At 39.6% G+C, this 24,324-nt stretch overlaps 1 protein-coding gene across 4 annotated transcripts in view; it reads left to right on the top strand.

The window, feature by feature from the left end:
- The window catches only part of MACF1 (microtubule actin crosslinking factor 1), a 378,842-nt gene that overhangs the window by 218,948 nt on the left and 135,570 nt on the right, over nt 1-24,324 (top strand). For all 4 annotated transcript variants that reach the window (XM_049878833.1, XM_049878856.1, XM_049878832.1 and 1 more), the window contains 13 exons: nt 5,171-5,297; nt 6,015-6,198; nt 6,638-6,807; nt 7,994-8,172; nt 8,861-8,999; nt 9,617-9,810; nt 10,892-11,054; nt 13,254-13,337; nt 16,274-16,381; nt 16,570-16,668; nt 18,055-18,207; nt 18,517-18,605; nt 21,603-21,738. In XM_049878833.1, coding sequence (XP_049734790.1) covers nt 5,171-5,297; nt 6,015-6,198; nt 6,638-6,807; nt 7,994-8,172; nt 8,861-8,999; nt 9,617-9,810; nt 10,892-11,054; nt 13,254-13,337; nt 16,274-16,381; nt 16,570-16,668; nt 18,055-18,207; nt 18,517-18,605; nt 21,603-21,738 — 1,825 coding nt within the window. The remainder of the gene's footprint in view (nt 1-5,170; nt 5,298-6,014; nt 6,199-6,637; nt 6,808-7,993; nt 8,173-8,860; nt 9,000-9,616; nt 9,811-10,891; nt 11,055-13,253; nt 13,338-16,273; nt 16,382-16,569; nt 16,669-18,054; nt 18,208-18,516; nt 18,606-21,602; nt 21,739-24,324) is intronic.

A 24,324-nucleotide genomic window follows, 5' to 3' on the forward strand; every position in this document is an offset into this window, starting at 1 on the left:
AATTTTTATTCTTTGTTTTTTCCTGTTCTGCCTTTCAAGAAGTCCCGTTTGTCAAATTTTGGACCTCCTGAACCAATTCTCTAGTTTTCTTTCAATTTTCTAGTTCTTCGTATTTTAATTTTTTTTTAATGTTTCTTTAACTTACTTAAATTTTTAATTTGAAATTATTTTTCTAACAAAATTTTTTATCTTATAGAGTCCTTTTCTGTTTCTTTTTTAATGATTTGAAGTTTTCTTCAGTTCTTTGTAAAGTCTGTACTTCCACTACATTTATTTTTTCTCTCTTTGTCCATTTTGGATTCATTGTTTTACGTTACAGGCTTCCCTCTAATGTTGATCCTTGACTGTCTGCCCACATTTATTAAAAGTGAGGCACTGAAAGCAGGTTGGAAGCTGTGTCTGTGGCAGGGGCTTGCCAACTGCTGGTCTTCATTGTGGACCATCAAAGATCTGGTCATTTTGCTGGGAGACTTCCAAACATCAGCATCTGTAGGTTTTTGATTTTGAACACCATTTTCTCCAGAGAAAAATCTCCAGTCTTCCTATTGCCAACTCTGTCCTCCACTGTTGCTTTCAGTGGTATCTGGTGCTTCCAATTTCTAGGCTTTTGGAGCTTTCTTAATGAAAAATGACTTGCTTCTTATTGGCTTCTACTTACCTCTGCCCTTGCGCATACGTGCATATGTGCTCTAGGCACCTCACCGAGTAGTGAAACCAAAGCTATTTAGCATTCAGCCATTCACTTCCCATCTCCTAAAATTTAATTGACGTTGCTTCTCTGCTGTGGTCCTTTCCCATTCTCTCCTTGTCTATGTAAGCTTAGTTTTTTTTTTTTAAACACTGAAAAAAAATTGCTGAGATTATAATGGTTTTTTTGGAGATAGGGAAGAGAAACTAATGAGCCTCTTAGTTAACCAGATGGCTTGGCTTCTAGGTTTCCATCTCTATTTTTTTTTTGTTTTTAATTTGATTTTTTTATTATGGCAGATTTCAATCATGTATGAAAATCAAGTAAAAGTGAAATAAACACCTACTGACCTTATCACTCAGCTTCAACAATGGTTGATTCATGGTCACTAATCTGTGTCTGCCCCTTCCCCCCTTACATTTAAGCAAATCCTAATCATCATGTCATTTCATCTATAAATATTTCAGTGTGTGTGTCAAAAATAATAACATCACATTAGTATTATACCTAACACAGTGAAATATAATGTCTTAATACCATATATCAGGCAAGTGTTCAAATTCTCCTGATTTCAAAAAAAAAAAAAAAAAAAAAATTTTTTTTTTTTTTAGTTTATTCCAATCAGAATCCAGATACCATCCATACACAGCAACTAGTTGATAACCCTATTCAGTTTATTTTAATCTCTATCCAAAATAGGTTTTTAAAATCAATTCTTTAAAGATAGAAAGCACAGATATCTTGTGAGTCATTCTCCATCTCTATTCTTTATATCTCACAATTTTCCTCTCAACTGGAAGAAATTCAAGGTAGTTTGGTATGTGTGTGAGTATGTTTATGTATCAGTGTGCTTGTAAATCTTCTAGACTTCTAGCCTGAATTAGGCATGGGATGCTTAAGAAAAAACTTCTCCAACTCTTCACACTGCAGTTTCCTCTATATGCCCAGTGAACTTCTTAAGTTGCTATTAACTCTTTTATCATTTGCTACTTTTTCTTTTAAACAATTTTTATTTTGGTAACATGTATATAACAAAATATTTGCCATTTTAGCCATTTTTATGGGGACAATTCAGTGACATTAATTATGTTCACCATGTTGTATAACCATCACCACCATCCATTTCCAAATTTTTACATCACCCTTAACAGAAACTCAGTGTCCCTTTAGCAGTAACTCCCCATTTCCCTCCTCCCACCTGCCCCTGGTAATGAAGTTGCTATTAACTTACAGACGTTTTGGCAGTTTTTTGTTTTTTTTTTAAATATTTTATTGTGTTTTAGGTGAAAGTTTACACAGCAAATTAGATTCCCATTCAACAATTCGTATACAAACTGTTCCATGACATTGGTTACAGTCCCTGCAATGGGTCAGCACTCTCACCGTTTTCACCCGCCTGCCCCATTTCCACCCATCCAGTTTTCCTCCCGCTCCTTGCCTCCTCATCTTTGCTTTGGGTAAATGTTGACCATTTGGTCTTGTATAGTTGATGATTTAAAGGAGCATATTCCTCATGGATATTATTATTTTGTAGGCGAATCTATTATTTGGCTGAAAGGTAACCTCCAGGGGTGGCTTCAGTGCCAGGCTAAAAGGGTATCTTATGGCTCTAGGGGGCTTCTCACGCTCTATCAATCCAGGGTGTCTGTTTTTTTTTATGAATTTGAGTTTTGTTCTACATTTTTCTCCCGTTCTAACCAAGACTTTCTATTGTGTGCCTGGTCAGAACAGTCGGTAGTGGTAGCCAGGCACCATCTAGTTCTTCTGGTCTCAGGCTAGAAGAGGCTGTGGTTCACGTGGCCCATTAGTCCTATGGACTAATTTCTTCCTTGAGTCTTTGGTTTTGTTCATTCTACTTTGCTCCAGACTGGAAGAGATCAATAGTTGTATCTTAGGTGGCCACTCGCATCCATAGTGTTTTTTTTTTTTTTTTTATGTATATATATTTTTATTGTGTTTTAAGTGAAAGTTTACAGCTCAAATTGGTATACAAAAATTTATACACACATTGTTATGTGACCCTAATTGCTATTCCTATGTCAGCACACTCCTCCTTTCCATCCTGGATTTCCCATGTCCATTCAACCAGCTCCTGTCCCCTTCTGCCTTCTCATCTCACCCACAGATAGGAGCTGCCCATTCAGTCTCATGTATCTACTTGAACTAAGAAGCACATTCTTCACGAGTATCATTTTATGTCTTATAGTCCAGTCTAAACTTGGTCTGAAGAGTTGACTTTGAGAATGTCCATAGGGTTGTTTTTTTTTTTTATTAACTTTTATTGAGCTTCAAGTGAACGTTTACAAATCAAGTCAGACTGTCACATATAAGTTTATATACATCTTACTCCATACTCCCACTTGCTCTCCCCCTAATGAGTCAGCCCTTCCAGTCTCTCCTTTCGTGACAATTTTGCCAGCTTCCAACTCTCTCTATCCTCCCATCCCCCCTCCAGACAGGAGATGCCAACACAGTCTCAAGTGTCCACCTGATATAATTAGCTCACTCTTCATCAGCATCTCTTTCCTACCCACTGTCCAGTCCCTTTCATGTCTGATGAGTTGTCTTCGGGGATGGTTCCTGTCCTGTGCCAACAGAAGGTTTGGGGACCGTGACCACCGGGATTCCTCTAGTCTCAGTCAGACCATTAAGTATGGTCTTTTTATAAGAATTTGGGGTCTGCATCCCGCTGATCTCCTGCTCCCTCAGGGGTTCTCTGTTGCGCTCCCTGTCAGGGCAGTCATCGATTGTGGCCGGGCACCAACTAGTTCTTCTGGTGTCAGGATGATGTAGGTCTCTGGTTCATGTGGCCCTTTCTGTCTCTTGGGCTCTTAGTTGTCGTGTGACCTTGGTGTTCTTCATTCTCCTTTGCTCCAGGTGGGTTGAGACCAGTTGATGCATCTTAGATGGCCGCTTGTTAGCCTTTAAGACCCCAGACGCCACATTTCAAAGTGGGATGCAGAATGATTTCATAATAGAATTATTTTGCCAGTTGACTTAGAAGTCCCCTTAAACCATGGTCCCCAAACCCCCGCCCTTGCTCCGCTGACCTTTGAAGCATTCATTTTATCCCGGAAGCTTCTTTGCTTTTGGTCCAGTCCAATTGAGCTGACCTTCCATGTATTGAGTGTTGTCCTTCCCTTCACCTAAAGCAGTTCTTATCTACTAATTAATCCGTAAAAAACCCTCTCCCTCCCTCCCTCCCCCCCCTCCAGTAACCACAAAAGTATGTGTTCTTCTCAGTTTATACTATTTCTCAAGATCTTATAATAGTGGTCTTATACAATATTTGTCCTTTTGCCTCTGACTAATTTCGCTCAGCATAATGCCTTCCAGGTTCCTCCATGTTATGAAATGTTTCACAGATTTGTCACTGTTCTTTATCGATGCGTAGTATTCCATTGTGTGAATATACCACAATTTATTTACCCATTCATCCGTTGATGGACACCTTGGTTGCTTCCAGCTTTGTGCTATTGTAAACAGAGCTGCAATAAACATGGGTGTGCATATATCTGTTTGTGTGAAGGCTCTTGTTTCTCTAGGGTATATTCCGAGTAGTAGTAGTGGGATTTCTGGGTTGTATGGTAGTTCTATTTCTAACTGTTTAAGATAATGCCAGATAGATTTCCAAAGTGGTTGTACCATTTTACATTCCCACCAGCAGTGTATAAGAGTTCCAATCTCTCCGCAGCCTCTCCAACATTTATTATTTTGTGTTTTTTGGATTAATGCCAGCCTTGTTGGAGTGAGATGGAATCTCATCGTGGTTTTAATTTGCATTTCTCTAATGGCTAATGATCGAGAGTATTTTCTCATGTATCTGTTAGCTGCCTGAATATCTTCTTTAGTTGGCAGTTTTGTAAATATATAGAACGCTTTTTAGGCAGGGATATCATCATTTTCCAACAGTTTCAAACAGGTATAGCCTATCTGTTCTTTTGTCTATTCTTGTTCTTCCTGGGTATTTCCCCCTCTCTACCTTCTCGTAATCATGTCACATTCAGATAACGTTTATAAGATTGCTATATACGTGCTAGTACATATAATACTCTAGCAAATCCAAGTAGTTTGATGATCTCAGTTAATTGAGCCCTAAAGACTTCTTCTGTGTTGGTAGTATTTGATTTGCTGTCTTTCTCTGCTCAGCCTATAAGTTCATTTCTTCTACAACATTTGCATTTGTCCTTAAAAAAAAAAAAAAACCAAACCCATTGCCATCAAGTTGATTCTGACTATAGTGACCCTACAGGACAGAGTAGAACTGCCCCACAGGGTTTCCATGGCTGTAAATCTTTCCTGAAACAGATTGCCACATCTTTTTCCCCTAGAGCAACTGGTAGGTTTGAACTGCCAACCTTTCAGTTAGCCACCAAGCGCTTAACCACTGTACCACCAGGACTCCTCACCTGTCTTTAGCAGGTCTTTATTGTAGAGCTCAAGTCTTGCAAAAGCTGTAGCCAGGTTCTGTGTTGTTTCTAGGGTGGAGCAGTCTTATCAGAAGGTGATGGCCCTGTGGCACCAGCTACATGTTAACACCAAAAGCCTTATCTCCTGGCACTATCTGAGGAAGGACCTTGACCTTGTACAGAGCTGGAACATAGAAAAGGTAATTATGAAGACTGCCACACAAATTCACATCCTGTTGGCAAGCTTTTTCCAGAAGGAGCTTTTTTTTTTTTTTTTTTTTATTGCTGTGGGACTCCTACCCATGCAAATGGACTCCTAAAGTGGAGTCAATGATATTGTTCTAGGGCTAGAGGCCTGAGAATCTCAGGAACTAGAAACAGCATCCTGAATGGTTAGGGAAATTCCTTTTGAAAATTTAAGTGATATCTTTTATCTTCTTGGTGAAGGGAGAAGGTTGCAGCCTTCTTTTTACATTGCATGACAAGTATCCCCTTTGCATAAACGTGTGTATTAGGGGATGCCAGTGAAATAAATATTGTTAAGAGTTATGTCCTGGGGGATACAAGGAGTGCTCCTGGAGTTCTGGTAATGTTGTTTCTTGAGGTGAATACTGATTACACCCCAAACCAAAACCAAACCTGTTGCCATCAAGTCGATTCCAACTTATAGCAACCCTACAGGACAGAGTAGAACTGCCCCATATGGTTTCCAAGAAGTGCCTGGTGGATTTGAACTGCCGACCTTTTGGTTAATGGGTGAGTTAAATTTGTGAAAAATCAACAGGTATTTACAGTGATGATTTGTGGTTTTTTTTTTTTTTTTTTTTTTGGATGTGTGTTAAACTTCATTAAAATGTTGAGAGAGAGGAAGTTATATTCTCATTCTGTTGAAATTTCTCCTGTTTTTTTCTCTCTAGCTTCGATCTTTAGCACCTGGGGAGTACCACCAGATTATGAAGAATCTCCAGGCCCACTACGAAGACTTTCTGCAGGATAGCCGTGACTCTCTGCTCTTCTCAGTGACTGAGCGCTTGCGCTTAGAAGAGGAGGTGGATGCTTGTAAAGCACACTTCCAGCACTTGATGAAGTCCATGGAGAATGGTGTGTGCGTTGGGAAGGGGGAGAGAGGGTGGTGGAATGAGAGCCCTGAAGGGTGCTGCTAGACTCTTCATATAAACTAGAAAGTAACATCACCACCACTTTACCACTGGAGTTGTTAAAACCTTGGAAGTAGGGAAAAACTTGTAGAGATAAATTCTCAAAATCAAACTGTGGTAGAAGAGGCCTGCTGGTCATTATTACTAATCAGCCTATCACATTTCTTTTAAAAATTATGTGTTTTGATCCTCAAAGATCAATATATAATGTGTGGAATTTAGGAGCATGCAGAAGGTTCCCCAAATAAGTTCTCGCTTTTATTAGTAGAGTATCAGATCTGCTGGAGCCAGAGGTGCCCTCAGTCTGCTAGTAAATCTTTTGTCCACAGATGTACTAATCCCTGGTATGGGGCCTAATGGTCTTCTTGCTTGTCCATTCACAGAGGACAAAGAGGAGACAGTGGCCAGGATGTACATTTCAGAGCTGAAGAATATCCGGCTGCGCCTGGAAGAGTGTGAACAGAGGCTGGTCAAACGAATTCATTCCCTGAGCAGCTCCAGAACCGACGAAGATGCCCGGCAGGACAATGCATTAAGGATTGCAGAGCAAGAGGTAAGCCCCACGAGCAAGCATACTCATTGTTATATAGAAACTCATCATTAGGGTGTCATTGTTTCTAGGCCCTCTTCAGCAGACAGTTAGAAAATGCATGCATGCCTACACACACACAAACACATCTGTGTCATTCATACATGTATATATATCTTTGTGTGTGTTTTATACGTGTGTATATATATGTTAATGACATTGGTAAATCAATATGCCTGTGCTTACCTATTCTATCTGTGTCACACTCTTGTGTGCGTGCGCACACACACACACACACAACCATGTATCTCCAGTTCCAAACCACAGGGCTTATTCTGTCCTCCCCCTCTCCATATTTATAACTCCTTTCCCCAGTATCGAAAAATCTGCTTCACGTTATTCACAGTATTTTACGTATTGCTCAATCCTAGCATACACAGAAAGTCTCAGAATTGCTAATTAATACTTCATCAAACATAACAACAAAAACACTACTAACTGGAGCTGAACATATATATATATATAGTTCTTTTTGTCTTTATACTGAAAGTATATCTATCGTCTAGATACTACATTCAGAAATTATTTATGTGTATTCCTATCTCCTCCCCTCACAGTGTGATTATGGTATACATCTGAAATACAGTTAGACTCATTGCTTTCTGTTTGTGTTCCATTTTAGGGTTTTCTTCCTTCCTTCCTTTCTCCTTCCCTCTCCCCCTCCTTCCCTTTTTCTTCCTTCCTCCCTTCCCTTCTTTCTAAGAATGTAAAGCATTAACATGGTTCCAAAAGTCCAAAACTACGCAAAAAGATTTGGTCAGAAATGTACTCCCTCACCCAGTCTCTTTACCACATTCCCTTTTCAATTTCATTCTTATATCTTCTTTTTGCATAATTAAACATCATGTGTATTTTTCTCATTTCCCCTTTTATGCATAAAAGGTAACATACTATATACTTCTCTGGCATGCTTTTTCTATTTGGTATACCCTGGAATCTACTCTGTATCATTTCTTAGAGATCTTCCTCATTCTTTTTGTACAGTTGCATCCTCTGTGTGGCAATTTCAGTTTATACACCCATTCTCCTATGAATGGGCATTTAGGTTGTTTCCAATATTTTGTTATTATAAACAAAGACCTTTTTTTAAAATCTTAATTTCTGCCTTCAGTTCTATCTCCATCTTTGTTCTGTGTTTGGTTCCTGACAGCACACCCAGGAAGATTTGCAGCAACTGAGGTCAGACTTGAATGATGTTTCCATAAAATGCAACAGCTTTCTCCATCAGTCTCCATCTGGTTCTAGTGTCCCAACTCTGCGCTCAGAACTCAATCTGCTGGTAGAGAAGATGGACCATGTATATGGTCTCTCTACTGTCTATCTGAATAAGTGAGTGAAATAATGATTTGGGTCTAATGGACAGTATTTTCCATTGGGATCACAAGGGGAGGGGAATGGAGTGTTTCATGAACAATCCAGAGAGACTGCAGGTTTTGGAGCGCACATAGCACGATGATAGGTGTTGGTTCTAGTTCCAAGTACTATGGAGTGCATTCATTTGCCTGAAGTGAACAAATGCCAGTGAGACAGAAGGGCAGTTAACTTGCCTTGTTAGGACTATTTTGTACCTTATTTCTGTTTGATTAGACACCTCTGAAAACAAAACTTAAAGCAGTAAAAGAGAGAGAGAGAAACTGAAGAATAAAAAGAACATCTTCAACTGAACTAAATACTAGTTTTTGAAGGTCTTCCCTTAACCCGCCTCCCCACCCATGACCTTGAGGAGTAATACATCTTAGACCCTTCCTAGTGTCCAGTGAATTTCTGGCCTCACATCTTTTCTCTCAGGAATCCATCACATGTGCGTGTGTCCCAGCGCCACTTAGAACTTTATTTTGAATTGGTTTAAATTGGCAGCATATATACTATGCTTTCTTGTTTTTACAAAACCCTGTCATCTTTTGGTAATGGTGAAGTTAATTTTGACGGTTATATTTTGTGAGATTCTGTGTAGCATTTCAGGTATTTAGCCCAGGTCTTAAGATGTGTGTATTAATGAAGGTGATTTTATCCGTAGGCTAAAGACAATGGATATTATCGTACGTAGCATACAGGATGCTGAACTCTTAGTCAAAGGTTATGAAATCAAGTTGAGTCAAGAAGAAGGAGTACCAGCAGATCTCTCAGCTCTGGAGTCCCATCGGTCCACGTTAAGGGTTGGTTGCTCTGCATTCTAAGAGGGTTGACTTAACATATCCATTGCTTTGGGTTAGCAGAGAAATCCAACTTTGGATGGCATGGCACTGATTAATTTTGCATTTGAACTGGGCAGAATATCAAAGAAGAGCTAAGAAATAATGTCTAGCTAGAAAGGGAAAAGAACTCTGCCTTTCTAATTCTCCCCGTCCCCGATAAAATCATGACTTAGATACAATCAGTGGTTGTGCTGTAAGTTTATAAAACGCTTAGCCATTATCTCATTTGATTCTCACAAGCAACTCTGTGTGGTGAATGGAAAAGGAGGTTTTATCTCCATACAGAGATGAGAAAATCAAGACTCAGACTGGCTAAATGACTTATCTTGGCTACATAACTTATAAGTGGTGGGACTAGGTTTTGAACACAGTTCTCTGCATATTTCTCTGTACGGTACTACCTGCCTTTGGCTTCTCAGTGTCCGTCGGGAAAGCAGGGGCCGTGACCTGTGGAGGCAGTTCTGCCACAAACATATTTGGGTCTAGCTTCTTAATTATAGACATAATGTGAAGTCAGCTGTAGACCACCGTCTACAGTGGAAAACGCTTAACCTGTTGCTATGCTTATGTTTCTGTAGCACTGGCTTAGTGATGTGAAGGACAAGAACTCAGTGTTTACAGTCCTGGATGAGGAAATAGCCAAGGCCAAGGTGGTGGCAGAGCAGCTGAGTCGTCTGACACCAGAGCGAAATCTGGATTTGGAGCGCTATCAGGAGAAAGGTTCCCAACTGCAGGAGCGTTGGCACCGGGTCATCGCCCAAATCGAGACCCGGTGGGTGGTGGCACCTTTTTCTCCCTTTGGAGTCTTAAACTAAAATAGTTATACCTGCGGATTCTTGTATGAAGGCAAGAATTGGTGGGGAGGAGTAGAAATTAAATAACAGTGTGAATTCTGGACAGGATTGGTGACGGAATGTTGAGACCACCAGCTCTGAAGCAGACCTGAGGGTTGCTTTTGGATCAGCAGTTGCTCAGTATGGCCCTATTAACAATGTACCCCCCCACCCCAACCTCCCACCCCAGGGCTTATCTAATTAACCCATTGATGACCACGACTTCTTAGAATACAGACCAGAAAGGTGACTTTGGTGGTCTTTTCTCAAGGACAGAACCTGGATCCTATTCTTTTTCACTAGCTTTGAATCCAGATGTGAGCCATTTTTCATAGTGGAGCTTTGCATCCATTCTCATTTGCTAACTCAGTGGTTTTTATCTCTGTTACTTGAGAGCCTGCTTCGAATAACAGATTGAATGAGAAAACAGAAAACTATACCTTTCTTAGACCAGCCTGGGTAGGGAAATATGCAGGGGGAGGGGGTTATAGCAACTTACATAAATTTAAATTGAATCTGTCTAATTGTATTACTATCCCAAGGCTGATTAGGCCAATGGAAGTGGTATGAGTGGCTGGATGGGCTGACACAGTAAAAACGTACTATTTTGCGACACGCTCCCCCCCGCCCCCATTTCACCCTGAGAAATTATAGCGTATTCATAAATCATAGCTGTGGTACTCTGTCATCAGAGTCCAGAAGTGTATAGCCAGTACTACCTTATCGGCAATGCTGGTGGTCCTAGGTAAAAAAATTAACAGGGATAATCATGGAATGCCAGGCCACAAGGCAGTTTCTAGGGCTAGCAGAGCACAACTATGTTCTATTCCCTTTTTATCCCATAGGGCGCTGGGTGCATGCACAGGTCTCCCTCTGCCTTGTGTTGCTGTTCCCCATAAAGAAGATGTGTCCTCAATGCTCAAGCCCAGCTGGAGGCATGGCTAAGGAGGGAATTGCCTCATTTACTTTGTTGTACTCCAAACAAAGCTATCTGATAGCTGTTTCCCTTTGCTCCTCCAGCCAATCTGAGCTAGAAAGTATCCAGGAAGTCCTGGGAGAATACCGAGCCTGCCACGGCAGTCTCATCAAGTGGATTGAGGAAACGACTGCCCAGCAGGAAATGATGAAGCCAGGCCAGGCAGAGGACAGCCGAGTGCTGTCAGAGCAGCTCAGCCAGCAGACGGTGAGTGTGGCAGGAGCCCAGAGGAAGTTGCAAGGTAGCTCATCATAAAAGATGATGATAAAAGATATTCTAGCAATTAAAGCTTTCCCAAAATGGCAAAACATTCCAAGTCCCCTCTTCTAGGAGAAGTTCTAGGAGGGGTTCGAGCAGGAGAGTCTGAAGATAATGGTTTTGTGTTTAGAGGATCTGTAGGGTACCTTCTAATCCTGACTTTCTGTGACTATATATTGAATTCGCTAGATTGACAGATTAAAATTATCTTGCATTATTTTGTTTCTTGGTGTTACATTTTATTTTGTTTTACTAGGATTAGGATATGTGGGAACAAAAACCAAGGGAAAGCTGTGAGTGAAAGAAAATTATCATTTAAAGCAGTTTTTATTTGTTGCTTTTTTTAAAATAGTAATTTATTGTGTTTTTGGTGAAAGTTTACACAGAATATTAGGTTCCCATTTAACAGTTTCTGTGCATATTATTCAGTGACGTTAATTACATTTTTCACATTCTGTAAACATTCTTACTATTCCAGTCTGGTTGCCCTGTTTCCATTAATCTAGCTTCCCTACCCCACTCTTACCTTCCCATCTTCGCTTTAGGGTAAATGTTGACTGTTTGATCCCCTATAGTAAAATTTTTTTTTTTTTTAGAGCACAGTACTCACAGGTGATGTTGTTTATTTTATGAGCTAATCTGTTATTTAATTGAAGGGTGATCTCCAGGAGTTTCAGGTTTAAAGTGTGTCTCAGGGTAGCAGTCTCAGGGATTCCTCTGGTCTCTACCAATCCAGTAAGTCTGGCCTTTTTTAAGAATTTGAGTTTTGTTTTACATTTTTCTCCCATTCTACCCAGGTCCATCTGTTGTTTTCCTTGGCCGAATGGTTAGTGGTGGTAGCCAGGCATCATCTAGTTCTTTGGGTCTCATGATAGATGAGCCCATGGTTCACATGGGCTATTAGTCTTGTAGTTTCCTCTTTGAGTCTTTTTTTCCTTCTTTCTCTTTTTCTCCCGTCGAGTAGACACCAATAGCTTTATCTTAGATGATCACTTGCAAGCTTTTAAGAATCCAGATGCTACTCACCAGACTAGGGTGTAGAACACATACTTTATGAACTATGTCATGCTAATTGACTGGGTTGTTCTATGATACTATGGTCTTAAGCCTTCAAACCCAGTAAACCTATCCCATGAGGTATTTGGTTATATCTAGGAAATATCCGTAACTGTGACCCCTATGTGCTTTATTATATATATGAATATATATGCAGCACAAACATGTATATAACTATGTCTACAGATACACCTATACTTGCACACGTATGCACACACATATACCTTCCTGTACACATATATGCATACTTATCTGCCTGTGTAACCACACGAACATTTTTTGGCTGATATTGCTATTGTTGCAAAACTGTATATGTTAACAGCATTTACCAAAACACCCCTTTTCCTTGTGTACTTCCTTATGCCATCATGTACCTTGTTCACGTTGTGCGGACTTCACCTGCATTCGGTATTGCCTTTCTCATCACCAAAAATAACAAGTGTCTACTACCTAGAAAGTGATTCCCCGTTCCTCCCCCTCCCATCCCTGGTAACCACCAAAGTACATTTTCTGTATGTATACTTATTCTTTTCTTTTGATAAAAGTGAGTTCATACAATATTTGTCCTTTTGTGGTTGACTATTTGATTTGTTTTGTTTTATTCAGCATTATGATTAAGAGTATGAGATCTGAAGTTGGATTGCCTGAATTTCTATCCTGGCTCACTCACTTAACTATGAAACCTTGAGCAAATTACTTAACCTCTCAGCAGTCTACTTCTTCATCAGTAAAATGAACTTCTTCATCAGTAAAATGAACATAGCCTACTTCATAAGGTTATTGTTGTTAGAATTAAGTTAACTGATACATGTAAAATGCTTAGAATTGTGCTTCTTAAAGTGTGGACCCAAGATCAACAGCATCAACATCACTGGGAACTTGTTAGAAATGCAGGCTCTTGGCCCAACCTCAAACCTACTGAATCAGAACTCTGGTGGTGGGCCCAGCAATCTGTCTTTTTAACAAACCTTTCAGGTGATTCTGATACAACTAAGGTTTAAGAACCGCTACCACAGAAAGTAATAAATGCTCACAGTGTTAGCTGTTTTCATGATGAGAGTGATGATATTGTTATGATATTTTGATTCCTAGGATCTGTTTGCAGAAATTGAGAGAAATCAGACAAAACTGGACCAGTGTCAAAAATTTTCCCAGCAGTACTCCACCATTGTAAAGGTAAGTCCACCATATTCCAAAAGCAACAGAAATGAACTCCAGCTTAGGAAAATCTGTTTCAGGGCAAATAAGCAGAGCTCTTTTGCTGGATACTGGCCTTGCCCTTCAGTTAATGCAGATGTGTACTTCCTGCAGCTTGAAGATGCTAAGTGAGGTACCAGACAACAGCTACACCTATGATGTGAGGTGTCACCATTTGTATGACCCATAGGCCTTTTAACCATACCATGTCAAAAACAAGTTTTGGGTTTTCCTCTTAAATCTGCTTTATACCCATCTTGCCTGTCTCAGGAATAAGTATTATCATTTTCCTAATAACCAAACCAAACCCAGTGCTGTCAAGTTGATTCCAACTCATAGCGACCCTGTAGAGTTTCCAAGGAGCACTTGGTGGATTCAAACTGCCGACCCTTTGGTTAGCATCCGTAGCACTTAACCGCTACGCCACCAGGGTTTCCATTTTCTGAGGCAAAAAACCCAAGAGTCATCCTGAGCTCTTCTCTTTGCGTTAAACTTGATATTCAATCAGTGAACAAGTTCTCTTGGCTCTGCGTTCAGATATGTTCTGAATCTGACAGCCTCTCATGATATTCCTTCTGTGTCCTTGGTTCACAGCTAAGTGAGGAATCTCACTTAGACCACTGTTGTTCCTCTGTGCTGATCTCCTCCTGCTTCTTTTCCTGCCCATACAGACTGTTCTCCCATATACAGCTAGTCCCCAACTTACGACAGGGCTCCATTCCCACAACTCTGTTGTAAGTCAGTCCTGGCATTAAGTCAAATACCTCTTTTTTTTTTTAATTTTCATTATTATTGCCTTTTATTATCAGTATCTTTATAAATCCGATCTTTGAACATCTGTCAGTGTGCATCTGAGAATGATAACATCAGCAAATTACACACTGCAACATTGTATATAGTACATATGACTAATGATAAGATGTACAAAAAAAAAGGGCCATAAGTGCAGTTCGTCATAACTCGAGTGCGTTGTAAGTCAGGGACTACTGTAGTAGCCTTTTGAAACATACTGCATGTCACTGAATCTCAAACACCATCAGTTAGAAGCTACACCGTTATTTTATGAACCACCAAAAACGGGGGTGGGGGAGGCGGACACGCTGCCAGTTGTATGACGTGCCATTGCTTATAAGACATGTTCTAATTTTAGAGATATTAAAGTGGGGAAAATGTGCATCTTGGAATAGATGGAATATAGTAAATCAGATCATGTCACTCTCCTGTTCTAAAATCTCCAGTGGTTTTGTATTATACTCATAAAAAATTCTAAATCCTTATATGGTTTTTGAAGCATGCATGACCTGTCCTTTTCCTCTTTCTCTGACAATATCTTTAAATAAAAATGACCTGAGATTATTATATATTTAAGGGTTTTTTGCGTGCTTTCCCACTAGAATGTAAGTTCCAAGGGAGCAAGATTTTGTCTGACATGTTCTGTGTGTATAGCACCTAGAACAGTGGCACAAAATAGATGCTCACCAAATATATTTTGAATGAACACATTTCTTTAGTTAATAGCAAAAGACTTGGGGGGTTAGAAGACCTGAGTTCAAATTCTGTCTTCATCATTTTTCAGGCTTGAGACTTCGAACAAGTTACCTAACTTCTCTTGAGTTTCTGTTGCTGTATCTATAAAATGGGAATAATGACTACCTCACCAGGTGGTTATAAAGATTAAATGAAAAAATGTATAAATAGGGCAACACTTCAAACTTAAAATATGTTCAGTAAATGGTAACAATTGCTTTTGTCGTTAATTAATATTTTATTACTACGACAGTTTTTTTGTGGAATGCTTAAGGAACTCATTCCATATTTTCCTTCTGCCTAGAGATTTCTAAGTAGATAGCAGGTGCAGGACATTCCAGGCAAGGAACTTCATAATCAAAGGCACAGAGAAATGAAAATAAAATGACTGTGTTGAGGAAATAGCAAGTATTCTGGCATAGCTGGGAGAGTACATGAGAAGTAGTGACTGAGGAAGATGAGAGGGCCCTTGTTTAGCTGTTTTGGCTTTGTCTTCTATTCTTGCTTCTCAAAATGTGGTCTTTGAGCCATAGTATCAGCATCACCTGGGGGCTTGTCAGAATTGCAGAACCTCAGACCTGCTGAATCCGGATGCATTTTCACAAGATCTCCAGATGATTAGTGTGTATTTTGAAATTTGAGAAGCTCTGCTCTAGGTAATTGAAGGCATTAAGCAGAGGAACAGGTCATCTTTGAGCTTTAGGAAGGTAGCAGGATAGAGAATGCACTGGAGGTGAGACTAGAAGCTATGAGAGTAGGGAGGGAAGCTACAGGTGAGGGATGAAGACGGCCTGAACCGGGGTTGGAGAGGAAGCGGCAGAATAGCATGGTGAAGTGAGAAGAGCATTGGGTTAGGGATTAGAAAACTGAAATTCTAATCTTGACTCTGCTGCTCACCCACTGAGTGACATAATTAGGGTAATTCACTTCCCTTCCCAATTTCCCCATCTATAAAATAAGAGGGTTGGTCAGCAAACTGCAAATTCAGAGATTAGCAAACCATAACCCACAGGCTAAATCAGGACCCTCTCGCATTTTTGTGTGACTGATGAGAAATAGTAGAAAAGAAATTTGAGAAACAGTAATATTTCATGACACATGAAAATTATGCAAACTTCACATTTCAGTGTCGATAAATAAAGTTTTATTGTAACACAGCTCATTCATTTACACATCGTCCATGGCTGTTTTGCACTATAATGGCAGAGTTGAGTAATTGCGACAGAGAAAGCACAGCCTGCTATTTTCCTTCAGAACCTTCTGTTAACCTCTAGTGTAAATGACCACTAAAACCACTTCTAGCAGTATAGTGCTATGATTCTATTAAATGACGTGTGTGAGCCATAAAGCTCTACGTGAATGTAGTAAAAAAAATTTTTCTCCACCAGGACTATGAATTGCAACTGATGACATACAAGGCCTTTGTGGAATCCCAGCAGAAATCCCCTGGCAAGCGCCGTCGCGTGCTTTCCTCTTCAGATACCATCACACAAGAGGTAAAAGGGCAGGGAAAGGAAATATGCCACTGTCACCCCTTAAAGAAAGGCTTGCTTGTCCAGGCCTTGCGGTTTGATTTAGGGCTCACCTTTCTGTTGAGCATGTGACTCCATGAAAACTTCCCCTTATTTTCAACTGTTTACTTTTCCAGCAGATAATTTATCTAAGTTAATTTTTTGAACCACAGTTCATGGACTTAAGGACTCGCTACACAGCATTGGTGACCTTAACAACGCAGCACGTGAAATACATCAGTGATGCACTCCGGCGGCTGGAGGAGGAGGAGGTGAGGACATTTGGCCCCTAAATCACCTTGAAAGTACAATTAAAAACCCTGTGGCTCATCTGTTGAAATTTAAAATGTACATATTAGCATCCCCACCTCCAAATATCTTTATCGTAGAAATATACGTGCACAAAGAAAGAGGTGTGAACAAAGATCTTCAATAAAGTACACCATAATTTTGGAAAAATCGGAATTCCACACAATGGAATGTTATGAAGCTGTTAAAAAGAATGAAATAGGTTTAAGTCAAATGACACGAAAAGATGTCATAGTATACTAATTTGGGAAAAAAGGCAAGTTAGAGTGCTGTGTATACTTACGAGTTCGGTAAAAAAAAAAAAAAAAACAAAAAACTGTGTAGTCACCACACAAAGACACAATATGAGCGTAGAAACAAGTTTAGAAGTCTATACACCAAATTTGGGGGGAAATGAGATTAAGGGGACGTATATTATGCATGGAAACCCTGGTGGCATAGTGGTTTAGGTGCTATAGCTGCTAATCAAGAGGTTGGCAGTTCGAATCCACCAGGCGCTCCTTGGAAACTATGGGGCAGTTCTTCTCTGTCCTATAGGGTCGCTATGAGTTGGAACTGACTCGGCGGCTGTGGGTTTGGTGATGTTATACATCTCAGATTTGTTTGAATTTGTCATAAGGGGCATGTAATCTTTTCGCAATTAAAAAAAAAAAACTATGTTTTTGCAAAACAATAAATGTAACTGGTAAATAAATATGTGGAAAGTTATTCAAGCACTCTTACAGAAGAAATGCTGTTGAAAACATTAGCCGTACCATCTTTTGCCTATGTAAATTAGCTAAAAACTTGATTCACATCGATACTTACCTCGCTTCACCTCTGTTGGCTTTAGTCTCTTCACCTGAAAATCTAAGAATTATGAAAACAAATAAGATGCTATATGTGAAGAGCTTTTTTTTTAAATCAATAAGTAATTATGGAGCACCTATCATATGTAAGGAGGAGCCCTAGTGGTGCAGTGGTTAAGCACTCAGCTGCTAACTGAAAGGTGGGTAGTTCGAACCCACTAGCCGCTCCATGACAGAAAGATGTGGCAGTCTGATTTTCTGAAGATTACAGCCTTGGAAACCCTATGGGGCAGTTTTACTGTATTCTACAGGGTTGCTATGAGTTGAACAACTTGACAAAACAAAATTTTTTTTGTCAGTGTAAAACACTGATTTTTTTAGGAAGGTGCTAACCTAGATATAATGAATGTAGCTGTTAGTGTCATATACTTAGGCACCTGTGAGCAGTGCTATAGGCCAGCTCATTTAGGTAACTTTGGTGTCTCTGCTTTAGGAAATCTGAAGTCATTCCAGTCTAATAAGGCATTGACCAGGATATTGATTTTCTATTTCTTATTCTAGAAAGTGGTAGAAGAGGAAAAACAAGAACATGTAGAGAAGGTTAAAGAACTTTTGGGCTGGGTGTCTACCCTGGCAAGGAATACACAAGGAAAGACTACCTCATCCCAGACCAAAGAATTAACAGACATTGAAAAGGCTATTTTGGAACAGCAGGTGAGTAGACAGTCCATCTCTCTTTATCTGAATAGAATAATATATGGTGATACATTAGGCGGAATAATACGAGTAACATATGGGCCATTGTAAGTGATTGTTACCTCAGTAAATATTGACTTCCAGGACTTAAAGAAACTTGTGAAGTCATCTTGTTTTTACTTCTACTTTAATTGGCTATAGTTCATTGGTAATAATAACTGACCTAAACTGAATTTTTTCCTAGAAGTTTTAAAAGTTATTTCTAATGATTTTTGATTCTTCAATTTTTTGGATACTGAAGCTTTTCTCTTTATTTCTACTATATAGATTCTAACAGAGGAGCTGACAAACAAGAAGGAACAAGTCTCTGAGGCCATCAAAACTTCACAGATCTTCTTGGCCAAGCATGGTCATAAGTTAGTATCAAATGAGAGATTATGGCACATCTGGGAGACCTACTCTGCCTGGCTAAAACTTAGGGTCATAATGAGAATTCAGCGTGGCAAGAGTCAGATCATGAAGAGCCTTGCACTTCATGCTGAGTTTTCATTTTACTTTGTTGGCTCTGGGGAGGGATTTTGAACATGATTGGATTTTGTTTATAAAGATTGCTACAACAGTTTTATAGAGTATGGATTGAAATGAGACAAGACTAGAGGCTGAGAGATCAGTTAAGAGGCTGTCCAATAATGTAGGCAAGAAATGACAAGGAGTGCAAAGGAGGGGGCAAAGATTTAAGAACTATTAAGTATGAAGAATTGATAGAGCTCAGTAATACAAGAAAATCATTGGATATAACTCCCAGGTTTCTGGATTAGACCACTGGGTGTATGGTGATACTACTAACCAAGACGGAAGGGGTGGATGGAGGGAGAAGAGGGTAGCTTTAGTTTTAGACATTGTGAGTTTGAAGAATCTGTAGGACATCAGAGTAGAAATACCTAGTATGTATTAGGAAGTACTTAATACGTTAATTTATGCCGTACATGTGTCACTAATGGTGGAACAATGGGCAGCTCTATATGTGAGTTTTAGAGTTAATGAGAGAAGCCTAAACTGATAGAGATTTGAGTCATCAGCAAAATAGAGGACATAAGAGTGACTTAGCTTAAAGGGGCTTTTTAGGGACTTCTTGAATTATAAAGGAAACCTTAGAGGAGTGAGTGTCTTAGTTATCTAGTACCGTCGTAACAGAAATAGCACAAGCGGATGGCTTTAACAAAGAGAAATTTATTTTTTCATGGCAAAGTAGGCTAAAAGTCCAAATTCAAGGCATCAGCTCCAGGGGAAGGCTTTTTATCTCTCTCGGCTCTAGAAGAAGGTCCTTGTCTTCAATCTTTCTGTGGTCAGGGAGCTTCTCAGGCTCAGGGACCTTGGGTCCAAAGGACACGCTCTGCTCCTGGTGCAGCTTTCTTGGTGGTGTAAGATCCCCAACTCTCTGCTTGCCCCTCTTTCCTTTTTATCTCTTGAGAGATAAAAGGTGGTGCAGGTCACACCCCAGGGAAACACCCTTTACATTGGATCAGGGAGGTGACCTGGGTAAGGGTGGTGTTACAATCCTACCCTAATCTTTTAACATAAAATTATAATCACAAAATGGAGGACACCCACAGAATACTGGGAATCATGGCCTAACCAAGTTGTTACACACATTTTGGGGGGGACATAATTCAATCCATGACAAGGAGTAAAAGCAAAACTATGAGTGATACCTCAGAACCCCAGAAAGAACAGAGTCCAAAAAGGAGGGAGTGGTCAGAAGTCAAGAAATGATAGGACTGAGAAGTATCTATTGCTACTGGGATGTTTTTGGTGACTTTTGTGAAAAGTTGAGGAATGATGCCAGATTTAGTATGAGGGAGGAGCACGTGAGAGGTGAGGAACACAGTGATAGTAAAATTAGACTACTCTTTCAAGAAACTTGGCCATGAGGAAAGGAAAGAGATAATATAGCAAATAATTGGAGTGGAGTATATGATCAAGAGAGAGTTTTGTTTTCTTAAAAGGTAGGAGGAATTTAGCTGAGTATAAAGGACCACAAGGGAGAAAGTGATCACAGATAGGAGGGAGTTCCTAGAGAACATGGGAGAGGATGAAATTCATCAATAAGTAGAAAATGCAACCTTAAACAGGAGGTGAGACAGCTTTTGCTCTGAGGTTATGAGGGAAGGGAGATTAGGAAAGGTGTGGATAGAGGTAAGTTTGCTAGGTATAAAGTCAGAAGGTCAGAGAATTAGTGCCAAATGACCTATATTTTCTTTCTGAAATAGAGAGGTAGTTTGCTGCAAGTTAGAGTGGTGCTGGGGAGAAGAGGGGAGAGCTTAGCTGGAACCTCCAAGAGGATTGTCAGGGAACACTGAGGTTGGAAACCAGTAAGTTCTCTCTATATGATTGTGGGATCCTTTCCACCCTCCCCCACTGGAATTACTTAGCAGCCTGGGTGGGGGAAGCAGAGAAGTCCAGCGTTTGATTGATTGGACTTGGGTTTTATCAGATGAGTGAGGGGAGTATAGAAGGATAATAGTAAGGGACTGATTGAGAAGATGGCCTGTGAGGTCTGGGCGCTAAAGAGACAAAACTAAAGATAATAGAGAAGACTGATAGATAACGAGAAAATGGGGGATTCAAGAAGATTTGGGAAATGTCAATGAGGTTGATGGATACTTGTAAGATGAATCAACATAGTTAATTCTCAGAAGCATAGAGGGAAAAAAGCAAGTTGCAGAATTCACCAAATTTGTGATGTTGATTACTTCTGGACAGAAAGGAACAGGAATGGGGTTGGTGACATAGTGGGCTTTAATTATATCTGTAATGTTTTATTTCTTAGAAAAAAGATCTGAAGCAAATATGACAATTTTTAAGTTTGGTTAAGCTGGATAGGTGGCTAATGGATGAATGAGAATTTGTTATATTCTTCTCTTTTGCATGTTTAAATTACTTTATTTTAAAAAGAGAATAGATGTAGAAGGAGTGAAGAAAGATAAAAGTGAAAGAGAGGGTTATAATCTGAGTTACAATCATACAATGGATTCTAGAAATTTAGATTTCAGAAGTAGAATAATTTCAGATGATGACAAAGTCTAAGTGAGCCATGTATGGGTGGGAATAAAATGGAGTAGAGTGAGGTCATTTGGATTGAAAAGATTGCAGAAATACAAGCATAGGTATTAGACTGGGGACATAAGCATTGAAATCACCAAGGATCATGACTTAATTTGAGATAGAGAGGAAAACTATAAGCTAAATCCCAAAGTCTTCACAGAGGATGGAAGACTGACCAAATGATCCATAGGTAACAATGACAAAGAAGCACATACCATCGAAGGTAGAGAAGTAAAGCTTTTGAAGCAATAATAGAGAGTTTGGAGAATGGTTTTTCTTTAAAAGAGTTTCAATGCTTCATCTTCCAGGCTCTCAGAAAAAGAGAAGGAACAGATATCTGAGCAATTGAATGCCCTGAATAAGGCTTATCATGACCTTTGTGATGGTTCTTCAAACCAGCTTCAGCAGCTTCAGAGCCAATTGGCCCAGCAGACAGAACAAAAGGTACTTCTCATTTTTCTCTCCAGATGTTGGGAGGCTACCTTTCGAATGGTATGAAAACAGCTTTGCCGATTGAGAGTCATAATCACTAGCTTTCCATGACCAATGTGACTTAATTTTTAACCTCACATTAGCAGCCATTTGTCTTGTGCTTCTTTACTGGGGTTCCATGATGTGTTGGTCAGTCAAACACTAGAAGGCAATTACTGCTAACCCTTTAGACCTGGTTCACCCTTTTTGTTGTCTGCGATTTTGTGGCTGATTGTGGTCACCTGTTGCCATTGAGTCGATTCTGACTCACAGTGGTCAAGAATAACATTAATTACTAGGTCTGTATTATGTCTGATCACAGGACAGCAAGATTACTCCTTTATGGCCTTGTCACTCAAAAGTTGATAGCCAAGAGTTCTGGGTATTGGGATGAAAAAGCCATGAACCTCCTCCCTTCTTATATTATTTTCATATCTGGGTAAATAAATGTGAAATATTCTGTTCTAAAACAAACTGGTAGGTTAGCTTCACTGACTGAGACGCTGGTTCCTCTCACTCATAGTCATCCCATCGTGTGGCATCTTTACCAGTCCATTCCATGTTCATTTCCTGGACCATACGAAAGCTGTTGAAGTTCCTGCTTATTGTCCTTAGTTCTTCTTGGATACTCGTGTGTTTATATGTAGACTTACCATATTATATACATGTGTCTCTGGGATATATATGTGTGTTTGCCTGCTTATTTCCTATGTTGTGAAGCAATGGCCAACTTATTTGGGACAGGCCAAAATTAAACTCATGTGGTAATCAGATTTGGTCCAGATGATACTCAAAATGATATTCGGACAAAATATGCCTTGACTCTGGTCCTTGGATATGAAATTTGTGCAGGAGGAGCTAGAGTTGTAAAGACCACAGGACAGAACCAGCTCTGACTTAATAGTATATTTTCAAAAAGAATGTGCTGGTTTAGAATTCTCTGTGTAAGGTAGCCCACTTCTGGTGGCTTGTTGCTTCACCATATAAGGGAGTATGTGAAAAGTTTTAACAATTGCTTGCTGAGAACATCCAGTTCTCATTATGAAAGGTTAAAAAAAGGGAGAGAAAAAAAAAAAGAAAGACAGACAAGCTGCTGAGCACCACTACATTGAGCATGATGTGTCCCTGTACCGTTTGTGTGTTTCATGTGAAGTATTGTTCTGATTAACTGACATCCTTGCTTACAAGTTTCACTAACCCTTTGGAGTTTAAGCACAAATGCACAAAGGGAAAAGAGGACGACCTATCTGGGGTTCTTTTTTGCAAAAACAAACAGTCGCATGCTGGACGCTAACACCAAGCTTACACTGTGTGTGTGATACGGCTGAACTGCTCCATAAGGCTCTATCTCTTATCTGCCCAAGGCGCACCCTGCAACTCTGGTAAGTAGAAGCCTTTTATGTTTTGTTTCCTCCTTTCCCTCTGTCTTTTTGTGCTTGTTTAGGTCAAAATGTCCATGTTTAGTAGGACTGAAATGGATTTCTCTGGATGACTTCCCAGCTTCCTGCCTATTCTCCAGTTACTAGGGTGTTGGAAGGAACACTGCAGCCTTTTCTCTTTGGCTAGATTCCAGGCCTTTCCTCAATGTCAGCATTTCTGAGACTCCATGAATCTCACTGAACAAATTAGAAGTTTTTAAAGGAATCTTTTCCTTTATCATAGTGTCTGCTTCTGAATAGTCTTTACGTGGATTTTATAAAAGGAATTTTTCATGTAGCTCAAAAAGTTGTATGCCAGGGTACTTTTCCCTTTAATCTCTATAAAATAGACACATAGTGGAGTTTTATAATTTACAGGTTTAATGTATGCAGATTAAATTCTATATTCTGGATCAGAAAACAAAGCAGGGGATAACAAATTACATTTTAAATGGAGAATTCTGCCAGTTATTCTATTAGTAGACTTCATATGGTGAGATGGAGATGGGAATCAAACCTGCCATTCCCTCATTGCTGTTCATTCTGCATCTCTCGTAATGTGCAACTAACCAAGCTTGAAATCCTCAGTGCATGTTTTTAAAACCTGGGAAAAATGGGTGAATGATTTTAAGGATTTACTTAGTATTTATCTATCAAATATTTATTGAATTTCAGGTACTGTTCCTAGACATTGAATGGCAGACTACCTGCTCTTAGGGAGCTTACATCCTCACTGAGCTAGAAATGAAATGCCTTATTTAGGAGGCAGGGAAATGACTGGCAGTTGCTTCAGCAAGATCTTTCAGGAGTAAATTAAAGAGTTAAATAAGGACCAGAGAGTAACATTGACCAAAGAGAGGGTTGGATAAAATCATCTATAGAAGATGAAGGTAATGACTGCGAAGAGGAAGAGCTGGAAATTGGAGATTAATAAAGCTGATAAAGTGTTCTAAGCTGCGAAACACGTGAATAATTTAATTTCTGAATACTATCACTCTGTGGTAAAAAGCTTCAAGATGGAAATTCTTTCAGAGCTGTAAATAGACTTTGCAAGAGTTATTTTGACAGTGCACAAAGTTTACCATGTTCATTGTTCTTAGGACCTAATTCCTGTGTACGATGCGAATCTATCGTACTTGTC

Source organism: Elephas maximus, chromosome 3, assembly GCF_024166365.1.
Source record: "Elephas maximus indicus isolate mEleMax1 chromosome 3, mEleMax1 primary haplotype, whole genome shotgun sequence".
NCBI lineage: Eukaryota > Metazoa > Chordata > Mammalia > Proboscidea > Elephantidae > Elephas > Elephas maximus.